At 36.4% G+C, this 17005-nt stretch overlaps 1 protein-coding gene across 6 annotated transcripts in view; it reads left to right on the forward strand.

Moving 5' to 3' along the window:
- The window catches only part of FOCAD (focadhesin), a 312140-nt gene that overhangs the window by 262535 nt on the left and 32600 nt on the right, over positions 1-17005 (forward strand). For all 6 annotated transcript variants that reach the window (XM_074394918.1, XM_003928127.4, XM_074394919.1 and 3 more), the window contains 2 exons: positions 382-484; positions 2365-2445. In XM_074394918.1, the coding sequence (XP_074251019.1) occupies positions 382-484; positions 2365-2445 (184 nt within the window). The remainder of the gene's footprint in view (positions 1-381; positions 485-2364; positions 2446-17005) is intronic.

A 17005-nucleotide genomic window follows, 5' to 3' on the forward strand; every position in this document is an offset into this window, starting at 1 on the left:
ATCTCCTTTCATTCTTAGAGGTATTTTCATCTTAAGTATCACCCCTTTTCTACTGTTTGGATTTTTTTTTTTTTTGGCCATTTTTTTGAAAAAATTTTTTGAGAGTAGTCTGACTCAGCGAAACCTGAGAAAACCACTAGTACTTTCTGCCATGATTAAATGATTGACTGAATTATTCATTCATTCAGCAGATACTTGTTGAGTATCTATATGACCAAGGTATGGTGTACTAGACACAAAGTATTTCATCTTGTCATAGGACTGCTTCTTGCCAGTCAAGCCACCACCTCCTAAATGACTGGTGACTTTCTGTGAGTGACCTTTCATTGAATAGAACTTGGATCTTATCCCATCATTGAACCATTACCTTTTTATTTGTAGGTCATCAGTGTCTCTGGGGTGATTGGTCTCCAGTCAAATGCAATCTGGCTTCTTGGACATCTTCATCTATCTACTCTGTCCTCAAGTCAAAGTAGAACCTCTGGTAAGATTAAAGTCGTACAACACTGGAGCTAGAAGGGAGGGATTGATGACCCAGCGCTCTGTACTTCATTAAGAGCATTAATCTTTACAACAACCCTAAGTAATGGGTACTACTATCTCTATTTTATATCAGAGGGAAATGGGGTATGGAAAGGCTTCCTGACTTACCAGGGTCATGTGGCAGTACGTGGTGGATACGTGGTTTGAACTCAGATCTTTCAGCCTCCAAAGTTCATGCTCTTTTTACTGCTTCTCTCTGCCTCCCTTAGAGAACAGTTGAGACATTCAGTCTCCCATATTTCACAAATGAAGAACTCATGGCTCAGAAATACTACATGAGTTACATACAGAGTTAATTTGGTAACAAATCTAGACTGGGAACCAGGCCCTTTAAGCTTGGAACAAACTTATTTTACTAAATGTAATGGTAGTTTGTATAGTATTCATGTTTCATTAAAAGTCTCTTCATATATGGCTGGAGTTTTTCTGGCCTCTGATTTTGAAAAAATAATGGGGTAAGTATATTTAGAGGTATGTACCTTCTTAGCCTTGGAATTGAAATTCTAGGTCTTAATGTAACAAAGCGTTTTCTATTTCTAGCTTTTTGGTAAAAGCAGTAAAAAATATTTACAGACCCCACATGCTTAATTTACATTTGTACTTGGAGATTTTCTAGGGAAGGAATGACTGTTAATACATTTTCTCCTTGTTCTTTATAGAATTTTGGCCCACTGGCTATTGTGGACCTGGATCAGAGAGGTTTAGGTATCAGTGATTCCTTATTAAAACTTAGTTTCACTTACCCACTGACAAGTAGTCTAGAGATGGCATTACCATAAATGTGGTCCTCTGTAATTACTATTTCTCTTTTTTTCAGTCGTTTTGTAGCTATAGAAGTAGGACATTGGTCCACAGCCTTCCCAATGTAGTGAACTTTAGGCAGCTAAAAGTTACCATATTAAAATGGAAAAGGGAAGAAAACTTAGTCACACTGGAAGCCCTGGGTAATACTAGTTTTGAAGGGCAGGGATCTCACAGTGTACTGGTAAGATAGCGTATTTATGTCAGGCTTTTACTTTTTTATGTAGGCTTTTAATTGCCATATTACGGGGTACTTGGTCTGCCCCACATATATTCGAATCAGGTACTAGTGAATCATCTTATACCCAGGTTCCTACGAACAAAATGATTGTGTATCTGGAAAAGTACAGCTACTTGTTCCTGATGGAATTTTCCAATTGAGTCATTTCTTGCAGTAAAAACCATCTCATGAAACAATTATAGGAGACTGGAAAGAAAAGAATTTAGGAGACACTCAGGATTCAACTAGCATAAATGTGACTGCTTCACCATTCCGGGTCAGCAACCACATCTGGTTATTTGCACAAATTGGTCACTTAGAGGTCTCTGCCTTAAGTAAGGGACTGGTGCTGTTAATACTAGTTGTTAAATTTCTATGGTTCATATATCTGATTCAGCATGTCCTGAAGTGGTGCCTACTACAGTGGTCTCAGCCAAGAAGTTCAGCAGACTCCTTGCTGACCCTGAGGAGGTCACTGGATTGGGGCTCATTGGTGTGACAATGTGGAAAGGATTTTTTTAACCACTTCACTCAAGTGTTCATCCTTTGTGACTTTTTTTTTTCAGCCTGTCCTAAGTTTGCCACCATTTTAGATTTGCTTGCATAGCTTAAGTGATTGCTTCAAGGCTAGTCACTTACTCTAATAAAATTAGTTGCAGCCACAAAGTATTGTGCTGAGATTAATGACATAAACATCTCCGCTTTGTCTCTAGGTTGATATGGCAGCATGAGATCATTATATTTCCTTCATTAGTCCTGCCAAGTTCACTGGTTAATTTGATAATTTTCTGTCTCCACAGTTCCTACTGACTATAGCTATTTGCCTGAAAGCAGTTTTATAGGAGCAGCCATTGGTTTCTTCATTACAGGAGGAAAAAAAGGCAAGTGAACACAGTTCCTGAACTTTATCATTCTTTCTCCATGCTGTTATAAGTAAATTTGTATACCCTAAGCATGCCTCTGTAGAATCAAGCAATACAAATCTAAAGGGGTGATATTTTCTTCTGTTAAACCATCTTTGCAATAGGGAAGACCAGCAGCTAGCTACAATAATTAGTACATAAATATGCATATTGTATGGTTTCTTTGAATCACTGTCTCTGGCCATGGATGGCTCTGTGAAAATCTTAATATTCCATTTGGCCACTTCAAAAGTTATAAGCACAGATTACTTTTCCTATCAATTTCAACTGCGTGTGATCTAGAAAGAGAAAACACACCTGGGTTCAGTTTCTATCCCAGGATCTGTCTTGCAAGTAGATCTTACCCCTGCATCTTTTATGATTACTCTATGTTGTTGAAATCACTGGCTCTAGTCCCTATTTTTAGTTTTTATTCTTTTTCTTTGCAGACACTTGAGCCTTTGTGATTCTGTATTGCTGCCACCCCCATTAGAGTACAAGCAACTTGAAGACAGAGATTGAGTGCCTTTTGTTTTTAACTGCAGCCAGAATAATGCCATGTAACTTATGGAATTAATGCTCCTTAATAATACTGTACACGTATAATTTTCAGGGCTGTGAGGAAAAAATGGATTAGAACTGAACATGCATGACTCAGGAATTAACTTCATTAATGTGATATTCTTTCATTGATGGGTTTTCTAATTTTATTCTTCCTTGGCTAGGTCAGTTTTCTTTGGTTAGGTCAGTCTGGGCAAAATCAGTGCCTGTATTACACCAAGACCATCCCAAATTTAGAAAGAAAAAAAAATTTAAACAAAACTGGAAAAAATCTGTAAGTGACAGTTTGATTCGTGAGCGTCATGGAAGAATAAAATCTTACCTTCGGAAGGGAAGTTAAAGCTGTGTTGTCTGATTTCCTACTGGGTACAGTAATCCCTGGAACTTCCAGATTATGAATATTTTCATAGCCTGAGATAAATTATGTTAATTTCTAGAATTTGTGCTATTATTTTAGGGTCTTGAATTAGCATGGTTTACTTATCCTCAGTAAAAATTGACATGGTTATGTGATTGTTGTATGTGACATATTTATATGTAAGCAGATTATATATTACACATAATGTACAGTTAGTTCGTTTATGTTGCCATAAATTAAATCTACTTAAATATTATAGTAGAGATGTCTTCGTTAGAAAGAAATTCTTACTAAATAAACATCTAAAATTTCTATGGCCAAATTAATGCTAGGAATATGTGTATATTTCTGCTATATTTTTTGTTAGGTTGCTGATTGATATGAAATTTTAAAATGATGTGAGATATTTTCATGAGAAATAAAAGTAAAAACTCTTAAGGTCAAACGAAAGATAGACTCTTTTTCTTTTCTAGTGATTAAATTGTGAGTCTGGCTCCCCAGATCCATATTTCTTGGCAGAAATGAATTTCCTCCGAATCTTACGGGAAATTTTTGGTTGAATGTAACATTTTTATGATTCCGTAGTCATGGTACAACCGGAAAAGTTCTGCTGTGAGGCTGAAATATCAAGTGGAACTGGAATCAGTGTTGTTACGTGCAGTCTTGCTGAAGGCTATTTTAAAACAAATAAATTAAGTATGAAGAATGCCATATTACCAGTCAGATTTTTGGCATTTCAGGTTGTGGGAGAGGGCTGTCGTCTTGACAGGTTTGCTGACTAGATTCAGAGGAAAATCTATTCAGCCTTACACATTACTAATGATGACCCCAGAGGAGTGGGGGCCGTGGGAGGCTGACCTCCGCCTCCAAAGCCCATTTACAAAAACAAAACCAGGCCCTGCTCTATGGGGCTAAATGGGATGGCCAAATGCGGAGGTGTGCATGCAAACGAGTGTTTTCTTCTTCAATATACCCAGCTCATTTGAATTTTAATAACTCCCTTCTGAAACAGCTTTTGAGTTTAAATGTCTGGATGTCACTCATCAGAGCCTGGTGGGGCTGCTGATAGGAAGGATGGCAACTTTGGTGAACTCTTTTGCAGAATAAATGGTTTTAGAAAATAAAAATAATGCTTCGCATAGGCAGAAAATTTTAGGAATGGCATGATTTCGTTGCTTCTGCATGCCACTTTTAACTTTGACAACTCACTAGAGGAAAGAAATGTGACAAGCCATCCCCAATCCACACTTGTGCCGGGATGAGATTGGGCATCATGGTCTCAAATTTAGCCAATCGGATTTGAGAAAGTGAATCTGTTAATCTGTTTTCTAATGTTTACAGCTTTCTCAATTAGGATACTCAGTTTAGTGCTCATGTGATAGAACATGTAATATGTTCATAGCACCCATTCTTTAATGCAGACCCGTAATTCGAAACCATACTAAATAGATGAAATTCCTTCAGTTTTTAAATGATACAGTTCATGGTTTTGAATATAACTGGGTTTTGTTTTACTTTTTTGCTGCACCATGTGACATTCTCCTTTCTTCTCTGATAGCTCTGGAATTCTTCTATCAGATATATTGTTCCTTAATCTTTTGTCATCATTATTATCTATTTTGTGAACATTTCTTGACCATCCTAGGCTTAAAATCTTTGCTCATCCTGTAGTTTCTCCTAAGGTGGGTTTTTTTCCCCTAAAGACCTTCTGATTTTTGACTTATAATATTTTGCTTCTTTTGTACTCATTAATTCTTTTGTCTGATTTGTGATTTTCTCAAGATCATATACTGTTCAGATCTCATCAAGATTTTATCCACTTCTTTTATAAAACATTAGAAACATTTAAAGTACTTAATAAAAGTGATTCTTTCTAATGCTAATACTAGATATTTGTATATAATAGGACTATTTTTGTTATTATATTGCTGAGGAATGTGACTAACCCTTTCTAAGCTTGTATTTTCCTGTTAGGCTTTAAAAGGTCACAGTAAGAAGTATTAACTGAGCAAAGTATATTTAAGTCCATGTAATAGTTGTTATGAATGGCTTTCTTTCTTGATATGGATTCATTGGTCAGTGTGTAAGTATTGGGCTTGTATACAAAGTACAGGTACGCATATGCTCCATCAGTCATTTTTGGACTATTAGCATGAGAGGTAATTGTTGAGAAGGAAATACACCAAAGGAACAGACTTAGTGATCTCTGAATATAGAATAAATGATAAGAGAAAGCTGTCCTATCTTCCAATGCAGTCATGGAGTTGATTGCTAAGATTATGTGTGATTTTTGAGTATTTTAATTCAGAAAGAGTTTACCTGTACAACTCTTTTTTAAAATATTATTAGAAGTCAGTATATATGTGTAACACTAAGTTAAAAATGTTTAAAGAAGAAAATAAGACAGTCCTTTCTCATGTCACCACTTGGAGATAACCACTATAGATATGTCCTTCATAATGTCCTTCTACGTGTATGTGTGTGTCTTATATTGGTCCATAAAATGTATATTATTTTATTGTCTTATTTTAAAATTAATAACTTTACATGTAAATGAACGTATTAGCACTCATATCTTCCAAAAGAAGACTTGAAGAAGTGAGAAAATAATCCTGTTGAATCGTTTTCTGGACATTTGTCAATAGGATATGTTTTGGGTGTGTTTGATTCCTTTTTTGTTTTTGTTGTAAACCTCATGAAAATGTTTGGAAGAAAAAAATGTCACCAATTATTCCATGACTGTACAGCTCTTATCATTTCCTGATATTACTTAATTTGTTGCTTTTGTGGACACAGTTTTTATGCATTTCCAAGTACATGTACATATACTTTGTGTTTTTAAACTTAGTATTATAAACTTTCCCTGTTTTCATATATTACCATACAATAATATAATAATTATTATTTTTGAAACAAGGTCTCTGTCACCCAGGGTGAAGTGCAGTGGCACAATCATGGCTTACTGCAACTTCGAACTTTCTGGCTCAAGTGACCCTCCTGCCTAAGCCTCCCAGGTAGCTAGGCATGCAGGTACATACACCCAGGCCCAGATAATTTTCTTACTTTTTGTAGAGGTGAAGTCTCACTATGTTACCTAGTCTTGTCTTGAACTCCTAGCTTCAAGTAATTCTCCTGCCTCAGCCTCTTTAAATGTTGGGATTACAGGCATGAGCCACAGCACCTGGCATAGTTCTCATTTTTAAATGACTGTAGAATATTTCATCAAATTCCTGAGTCATCTTAATTATTTTTCTATTGGTCATATAAAAAATTTCAATTTTAGTGAACTTTTTTTTTGAGACAGTGTTTTGCTCTGTCACCCAGGCTAGAGTACAGTGGCATCATCTTGGCTCACTGCAACCTCTACTTCCCAGGCTTAAGTGATTCTCCTGCCTCAGCCTCTTGAGTAGCTGGGATTATAGGCAAGTGCCACCAAGCCCCCCAAAAATAAAATAAAACACTACTTTCTTTTTTTTTTAGGTAGAGATGGTGTTTTTCTATGTTGTCCAGGCTGGTCTTGAACTCCTGGCCTCAAATGATCGGCCCATCTCTGCCTCCCAAAGTGCTGGGACTGCGGGTTTGAGCCACCATGCATGGCCTTTAGTGAACATCTTTATGCACATAGCTCTCCTGCTACAGCTTTCCTTCAGATAAATTCTCAGTAATGTAGTGAGCCAGGAGTTTGAGGATTTGGTGACTGTAGGGATGGCCTAGCCTCATTGCCCTTCAAAAAAGTTGTATCAGTTTTCAATAACTCAGTCCTGTGTAAATTTGCAAAAATATAGAACATAGAGGTTTAAAGCACAGGAGTCAGACTGCCTGGGTTTATATCCCACTTCTACTGCTTGCTGGCTGTATAACTTCAGGCAAGGTGTGTCTGTAAGCTTTCACCACTTCTGTAAAATGGAGAAAGTAATTGACTCTCTTTTATAGAGTTTTGCAAGGATTATGAGTCACTTTATGTAGCAATACAAAGAATAAATTCCTTCTATTATAATGTCATATTACAAAGCAGCCCAATAAACAAATGATAATAAAAACCAGTCAGGTATAAAATGATACCTTAAGACTGCTCTCATTTGCATATAATTACCAGAAGTCTAAAGATTTGTACATTTATTTACTGTTTAAGAGGTAGGTATTTTTAAAGTAAATTTTGGAATTCTTAAAAAATTTTATTGTTTAATTGACTAATAATTATACTTATTTACGGAGTACATAGTGATGTTTTGATGATATGATGTATAGTGATCAGATTAATGAGTGTATCTATTTCAAACATTTATCATTTATGTGTTGGGAATATTCAATGTCTTCCTCCTAGCTACTTGAAACCATGTATTATTGATAACTATACTCACCCTACTGTGGTGTAGAACACTAGAACTTATTTCTCCCATCTAATTGTAGTTTCGTATCCTTTAATAAGTCTCTCTCTCTTTCACCCCCCTGCTCTTTCCCAGCCTCCGGTATTTTTTGTTCTACTTTTTACTTCTATGAGATCAACTTTCTTTTTGCTTCCACATATGAGTGAGCACATGTGGTATTTAACTTTCTGTTCCTGGCTTATTTCACTTAACATAATGTCTTGTATTTCTATCCATGCTGCCATGACCATCAGGATTTCATTCTTTTTGATGGCTTAATAGTATTCCACTGTGGATGTATACCACATTTTAAAAATCCATTGGGCATCTAGATTTATTGTTGGGCATCTAGATTTATTCCATATCATGGTTATTGTAAATACTGCTAAAATAAACATGGGGTACAGATGTCTCTTGTATAAGGATTTCCTTTCCTTTGGATACATGCCCAGTAGGAGGATTGTCAGATCATATTGTAGGTCTATTTTTAGTTTTCCGAGGAACCTACATAATATTATTTATAGGGGCTGTACTAGTTTACATTCCCACCGACAGTGAATGAGTTCCCTTCTCTTCACATCGTCACCAGCATTTGCTGTTTTTTGTGGTAATAGCCATCCTAACTGGGGAGAGATGATACCTCTTTGTGGTTTTGATTTGCACTTTCTTGATGAGTAATGCTGAACAGTTTTTCATGTATTTGTTGACCATTTGTACATCTTTTGAGAAATATCTCTTGAGATAATTTTCCCATTTTAAATTCAGATTGTTTACTTTTTTGCTGTTGAGATATTTCAGTTTCTTGTATTTTCTGGGTATTAATCCCTTGTCAGATGAATAATGTGCAAATATTTTCTCCATTCCGCAGGTTGTCTTCTCATGTTGTTGATTATTTCCTTCGCTATGCAGAAGCTTTTTAGTTTGATATAATCCCATTTATGTTTGCTTTTATTTTCTGTGCTTTTGAGATCTTATTTATAAAATCTTTCCCTAGGCCATTGTCCTGAAGCATTTCTCCTACATTTTATTCTTGCAGTTTTATCATTTTGTGTCTTACATTTATGTCTTTGAGTTACTTTGAGTTGATTTTTATAGGACAAGAGATGGGGGGGGTCTAATTTCTGTAATGGATATCCAGTTTTCTTACCATCATATATTGAAGAAACTGTCCTTTTCCCACTGAGTGTTCTTAACATTTTTGTCAAAAATCAGTTTGCTGTAGATATGTAGATTAATTTCTGAGTTCTCTATTCGGAATGTCTTTTAAAATTTGTATTTTTACTCTTTTATTTTGAAACAGTTTCAAACATAAAGTAAAAATGTGTAGAAAAGTTGCCAAAATTGTCCCCCTTTTCTGACAGTAAGAAAAACTCCACATTCCTTTCAACCAGAGCACTGTTCAGGTTTCATCAACAATCCCAGTAATGTTTTTAATAGAAAAATAATCTCATCTAGAATGGTGCTCTGCACTTACTTGTTGTGTCTCTTTGGTCTCCTTCAACCCAAACACTTCTTCAGTTTTTTTCTGTAACTTCTTGACTTTAAGAAGTTTTTAGATTAGAAGATAGTTATTTTATATGTTCTTTAATTCGTGTTTGCCTGATGTTTCTCATATTAGAGTTAGTGGGTCACTTTTGGTAGATTGTGACAGACATGGAGCTCTGCGCTTCTCACTGCATGCTCTCAGGTGGCATAGGACGTCTCGGCTCCCTCCACTGGTTGGTGAGCTTTGATCACTTGGATAAGATGTCTTCTAGATTTCTTCACTATGAAGTTACTCTTTTACCCTTACTTTCAATAAATCTTTCATGTGGAGATGTTTTGAGACTTTACAGACCCTCTATTTTCATTCTATTTTCACCTATTAGTTTTAGCATTCACTAATACTTCTTGCCTGAATTGATTATTAACTGTGATGGCTGCCAAAAGGTGATTTTGAAAAATTTGTGATTCCATTTACATTGTTTTTCTTAGGCAATCTGGTAAGTTCTTCTCTCCTCCTCCTCCTCCTCCTCCTCCTCCTCCTCCTCCTCCTCCTTCTCCTCCTCCTCCTCCCCCTCCTCCCCCTCCTCCCCCTCCCCCTCCCCCTCCCCTCCCCTCCCCTCCCCTCCCCCTCCCCTCCCCTCCCCTCCCCTCCCCTCCCCTCCCCTCCCCCTCCCCCTCCCCCTCCTCCTCCCCCTCCCTCTCTCCCTCTCTCCCTCTTTCTCCCCTTGCCTCTCTCTCCCTCCTCCTCTCTCTTCCTTTCTTTCTCTTCTTTCTTTTTTCTCTTTCCCTTTTTATTTTCTTCTGTCCTCTTTCTCTCTAGCCTTTCTCTCTCCCTCTCCCTCCTTCTCTCTCCCTTCCTTCCTTCCTTCCTTCCTCCCTCCCTCCTTCTTTTCCTCCCTCCATCCCTTCCTTCCTTCCTTCTTTTCTCTTTCTATCCTTCTCTCTTTCTTTCTCTTTCTTTCTCTCTCTCTTCTCTCTTCTCTTCTCTCTCTCTGTCTCTCTCCCTCTCCTTCTCTCCCTCTCTCCTTCCTTCCTTCTTTTCTTTCTTTCTGTGTAGACTCCTAAATTTATATTTTATTTAACTATTCAATTATCTATTATTTTGATCTTTGATTTGTCCAATAAATTGAACAAAACTTTTAATTTGACCAATAAGAGTCTCTACAGGTTGGCTCTTTTGTCCTTTTGACACGACCCCCTCATTCTTAGACTAATTCCTTTGTGGCACAAGAAGATGTCCTAGATTTATTTTATACTATCGGCCACCCTGTAGTAGATAATCCAGGTATCTTTTAGTGGAGAATGGTATTAAGAAGCTAACATCTGTGTGCAGAGTATCTCATTGCTGCTGGGGTAATCTTTGTCTCTAGACCCTTTCAGTGGCCAGAGCTAGGAAATACATTTCTTGTTCTCTCTCTCATCTATATTTATTTCTGTATTTAGCAATATACAGAATGAAAAGAATTCAATCTTTCTTTTTCTGTCTGTAACTCCCTTTTCTGACAATAAGAAACTTGTCTCTCACTGTCTTCAATATATTTGCTCATTTGCACAATCATCCTGGATGTAATTCATCTGTCCTTACTGGACCACTGTCCTGTTAAACTGCCTTCCTCATTCAGGTTTCCACTGGCTGCCACCCTGCTTTCTGAATTTCCTGGTTTTAAGGGGCCTTGGGATATTTTTGCTTTTAATAACAAAATGTTATTGAGTATTCCGTCTTAGAATACCAAACCTACCAGCTTTTAGTGTCTGTCTTATGTATCCGAATTATCTATTGATTTTAAAAACTGTCTTGTAGTTTCTTTCAGGGTGCTAGGTATCTCCTAGTTCCTGCTAATAGGCAACGCTGTAATGCTCTCTGCCTGTTGTTCTATGGACTTAGTCTAGAAAATTCCTACTCATCCTTTCCATCTTGATGTAAATATTCTTTCCTTGGTGGGGGAAAATAGAGGCTTCCGTGATGTTCCCTCATCCCGTGATGAGTAGGTTAGATTATTTATGTGATGCTTGCCTATATATTTTAATAGTGCTTAATATATGTGTCATTTTTTACATAATTATAGTTCTTTGTTTAAAGTATGTGTTTCCCATTAGGTGTGATTTCCTCAATGGACAGGAGGCTGTGTTTTATCTTAAATACTTAGATTGATAGGTAATAGTTTTCTAATATTTGTTGATCTAGAACTTTAACGTATACACAAATAGATATATAAAGACTAGATAATTCTAAGCTAAGTTATCTGTAAACAACATTTAAATGGAGAAAGTAAAGACATGTCCAAACCACAAAAGCAATATACTAGTGATGGAAAACATACAGACTCCAGCTGTTAGCCTCTTGTTGCCAGACTTACTATAAGGGTTACACATATGCATTGTGGCATTGAGATCTGATCCTCTGTGTAGCCAAAGTATGTGTGATAATGGGTCCTGTTGTAATGCATTATGTTCACATATACCATTTATATCAGGATTCTTTGAGGCTGTCAACTGGATAAGAGATTTAAAGTAACTTTGTTTCCAGGTTTTACCACATCTGGATCTTTTTAACAAGTACTGTTAGGCCTGCTCAGTTCCAAATTCATCGTCCATAAAACATTTCATGATTTCTTTTAATCTAAAAAACTCGTTTGAAAGATAAAGCACCGTCATAAAGGAACTGATCATTCCTGTTGCTTAGATGTGGATTCTTTCATCCAGTGCTAAAGATCTCTGGGGAAGCAACTAGTTCACTGTGTTCCCCTTGGCTTTGGGACTGCGTCTCTGTCTTTCCATACCTCCCCTAAAATGCATGAAACTGCCAAATACTTTCTCCATTTCTAATAGCTGCTATAGCTCCTCTCATTCCAGTTAGTGTTGCCATCAGTCCCCTACAAAGAGTGGAAATTTTTGTGTGTAGACTAGTTATATGATTCAGTACTGATTGTTTGCCCTTTTAAATGTGGAAGATTTATTGCATTATTGGACTGATACAGTTTTTCAACCCTATTCTCCATTTTACAAATTTTGTTGCTGACGCTTGGTTGTACATTAGGTCCATTCTAGTGAATATAGAAGCAACATGTGAAGTGCAGTTATTGGTGAAAGTTGTCCTGTCAAAGGAGAGTTCATTGTTTTAAGAATAAAACATCTGGAAAATGGTCATATTTCACATGGGGCCCTGGTATTAGAAGACAGGTTGAGTACCTTTTCTTGTTCCCTAGATCCTCTGAAAACTCCAAAATCTTTGTAGTGGATTCTATTAAAGTGCCGAGAAAAAAAAATTTATGTAATTTTGAAAATAATCAATGTCAATTTCTTCTTAAAAGAAGAAATCTGTTTATGTATTAAGGATTTCCAGTACAGAATTGGATACATGTTCTTAAGTGGAGAGATGTAATTCTATCGCAGATATTTACTATAATGTCTGCCAGGTTATCAAACTATTTGAATCATGTGCCAAAAAGACCTCAAAAAGCTGCTTAATTTTTGTGTGTTCTTTGTGTGAAATCAAAGACTGCAATCTGTAGCCAAAGTTGTGTAGAAATACTTAGCATATATGTGTAATCAGCATGGAGCTATGTGAATAGACAACCAATTAACTCCTATCACAGCTTTTTTAAAATCACATAATTTATTACTCCTGCTTTTGCCTTGTTTGTTCTCTCATTAGAATATAAGCTCCACAAACATAGGGACCTATTCTGCCTTGTTTAACACTGTCTCCACTGTTGGAGTCAGTACCTGATACCTAATAGATATTCAGTAAATAGTTGAATGAATGAATGTGTTTATAAACGTATTTGCTTTTTTTTTGTCAGAATTTTTTTTTCCCTTATAATAGCGTTGGTTGGCCAGATGCAGTGGCTCATGCCTGTAATCCCAGCACCTTGGGATGCTGAGGTGGGTGGATCAACAAAGGTCAGGAGTTCGAGACCAGCCTGGTCAACATGGTGAAACCCTATCTGTACCGAAAATACAAAAAATTAGCCAGGCATGGTTGACATGTGCCTATAGTCCTAGCTACTCGGGAGACTGAGGCAGGAGAATTGCTTGAGCCTGGGTGATGGAGGTTGCAGTGAGCCAAGATAGTGCTACTGCACTTCAGCCTGGGCAACAGAGTGAGACTCCGTCTCAAAGAAAAAAATAATAATAGCAATGACTAACCCTCTTATAATATTTCTTGAACTCCCAATATTACCTATTACTCCCAAGATGGAGCAAAACTAAAATACCAGTTACTGGTAGCATAGCACCGGAGAGTGGCAGGTGTGTTGAGCATCAGCTTTTTCTTTTTTTTTTTTTGAGATGGAGTCTTGCTCTGTCACCAGGCTGGAGTGCAGTGGTGTGATCTCGGCTCATTGCAAGCTCTGCCTCCTGGATTCAAATGATTCTCCTGCCTCAGCCTCCTAAGTAGCCGGGATTACAGGTACCTGCCACCATGCCCAGCTAATTTTTGTATTTTTAGTAGAGACAGGGTTTCACCATGTTGACCAGGATGATCTCGATCTCTTGACCTCATGATCTACCCACCTCGGCCTCCCAAAGTGTTTGGAATACAGGGTGAGCCAGAATGTCAACATTTTTAAAAAGTGAAAGAGTGTTGGAGAGGAGAGAAGCATCACTGGAAGGCACACTACTAGTTTTACCTACCTGTTGGCAGGAGGGTGCAGGTTAGTGGATTGCTAGCCTAAGGAAATGTGTTGATTTTTTAGAAGGTGCTGGTTAGAAATAAGAGTCTAAAATATGGGAGAAAGGTATGAATTCGAAGGATGGATTTATATTCATCAACATATAAGTAATATTTGAAACTGTGAAAGTAGATGAACTTTCACAGAGGAAGAACACAGAAGCTTAAGAAAAAAGTTATTCGAGGAATGAGGGCATGGCACTCTTTTATTTGGAAAAGCATGGAAAGAAAAGCTGAAAAATAAAAAAAAAAACCCTTGAATTTGGCATTTAGGTGGCCATTAGAAATCTTGGCAAGGGCACTTTCAGTGGAGTGACAGGGCCAACGTCTACATAGCAGTTGTGTTAGGGTACTTTTTATTCCAGAAAGCAATGACTGTGACTTCAATTGACTAAAAAATACTTATTGCAAGGATTCCTAGGTTTCACAGAAATTCAAGGACGGAAACTTTATTTTTGGGAGTACCAATAACAGAAAGATATCAGGCATTAAGACTGTATCTCTCTCTTTTTCAGGGGCTTCATGGTATCAATTTCTCTTGTGGTTTCTACTTTTCATTTAAATACTCATCCATCCCTTTCTAAGCTTTTTATGCTTTGTTTTATGGTAAAATACATACAACATGCCATTTTACCATTTGATAGTGTTCAGTGGCATTTAGTGCATTTACAATGTTGTGGTGCCATCGTGACTATTTCCAGAATATTTTCATTACCCCAAAAGGAAGCATTAAGCCCATTGAACAGTTGTTCCCCATTTCGCAGTTCTCCAAGACCCTAGCAACCGATAATTTGGTTTCTGTCTCTATGTATTTTCCTTTCCTTTTTATGTCATTTAAATGGAACCATACAATATGTGGCCTTTATGATTGGCTTCTTGGCATAATGTTTTCAAAGTTCATTTGTATTGTAGCAAGTATGTTCCTCATTCCTTTTTATAGCTGAATAAAAAATCAATTGTATGGGTATGCCACATTTTATTTATGAGTCAATCAATGGACATTTGGGTTGTTTCTACCTTTTGGCTATTGCAAGTGATGCTCTTATGAATATTTGTGTGTAAGTTTTGGTTTGAACACCTTTTTTCAATTCTCTTGGCACATATACATACATAAATATATGGAATTGCTGGGTTATATGGTAATTCTGCTTAACTTTTTGAGGAACTACCAAACTGGTTTTCCACAGTGGCTAAACTGTTCTACATACAAACAGTACAGAAGTGTTCCAATTTCTCCTTTTTCTCACCACTACTTATTTTTCATTGTTATGTCGTTGCCAGCTAATTGACTGTGAAGTGCTATCTCATGTGATTTGGGTTTGCATTACCCTAATAGCTAATAATGTTAAGTATCTTTTCATGTACTTATTAGCCATTTATGTATCTTCTTGGAGAATTATCTGTTCAAGTCATTTGCCTATTTTTTGAGAAAATAAATGGACTGTTGTTGAGTTGTAAGAGTTATTTGTATATCCTGGAAAATAGACCCTGATTTATAATTTGCAAATTCTCCCATTCTACAGATTGTCTTTCATTTACTTGATAATATCCTTTAATGCACAAAGTTTTTAACTTCGACAAAGTCCAGTGTATCTGTCCTTTTGTTTTGTTGCTTAAGTTTTTGGTATCATATCTTGGAATCCATTGCCAAATCCAAGGTCAGAGATTTTCCCCTGTATTTTCTTCTAGGAATTTGATTGGTTTAGTTCTTCTATTTAGCTGTTAACTCATTTTGAGTTAATTTTTGTGTTTAGTGTTAGATAGGCACCTAACTTCATCCTTTTGCATGCGAACATCTAGTTGACTCAGCACCATTTGTTGAAGAAATCAGTCTTTCCCCCACGTAAGGATCTTGGCACACTTGTCAAAAATCAATTGGGTTTAAATGTATACCCAGTTTCTACCCTCAAGAATCCAGAAATAAACTCATACTTTGGTCTATCTGTCTGTCTTTATATGTACTAATACCATACTGTTTTGATTACTATAGCTCTGTAGTAAGTTTTGAAATTAATGTGCCATGGGTTCTCCACATTTTTCTTTTTTTTAAGATGCTTTCTTAGCTATATGGGGCCCCTTGCAATTCCATATGAATTTGAGGATTGGCTTTTTCATTTCAGTGAAAAGCGCTCTTGGAATTTTGATAGGGATTGCATTTAATCTATGGATGACTTTGGGTACTATTACAATCTTAGGATATTCAGTATTCTAATCCATGAATACAAGATGTCTTTCTATTTATTTAGAGCTTATTTAATCTCTTTAGCATGTTCTATAGTTTTCAGTATATAAGTTTTTCCCCTTGGTTAAATTTATTCCCAGGTATTTTATTCTTTTGAGTGCTGTCGCAAGTGGAATTGGTTCTTAATTTCCTTTTCAGATTATTCACTGCCAGAATATAAAAACACAATTTTTGTGTGTTGGTCTTACACCCTGCAACTTTATTGAATTCTTTCATTAGCTCTATTAGTTTTTTAAAAGATTATTTGGGATTTTCTATATGTAGAATCATATCATTTGCAAGTATAGTTTTATCTCTTCCTTTCCAGTCTGAATGCCTTTTCTTTTTCTTGTCTCATTGCTCTGGTTAAAACATCATGTGCAAAGTGGTGAAACTGGGAATCCTGTCTTGTTCTTGATTGTAGAGAAAAAGCTTTCAGTTTTTCACCATTGAGTTTGATTTAACTGAGTTTTTCACAACTTTCCTTTATCATGTTAAGATAGTATTGTGAATGTTTTTTGTTTTGTTTTTATCAGAAAAGGGTGTTGGATTTTGTCAATGCTTTTTCTGTGTCTACTGAAATCATCATGTGGACTTTTTTCCTTTCTATTATTAATGTTGCATATTACACTGATTTTCTTATGTTGAATAACCGTGGCATTCCTGGGATAAATCATATTTAATCATAGTATATAATCCTTTTAATATGCTGTTGGCTTCTGTTTGCTTGTGTTGAGAATTTTTGCTTTGATATTTATAATGTGTATCTGTCTCTGGTTTTCCTTTTTTATGATGTATTTGATATTGGGGGATAATGCTGATCTCTGAGAATAAGTTAGGAAATATCCCCTTCCTTTCTGTTTTTTGAAAGAAAT

The sequence above is a fragment of the Saimiri boliviensis genome, chromosome 2 (assembly GCF_048565385.1).
Source record: "Saimiri boliviensis isolate mSaiBol1 chromosome 2, mSaiBol1.pri, whole genome shotgun sequence".
In the NCBI taxonomy this organism is placed as follows: domain Eukaryota; kingdom Metazoa; phylum Chordata; class Mammalia; order Primates; family Cebidae; genus Saimiri; species Saimiri boliviensis.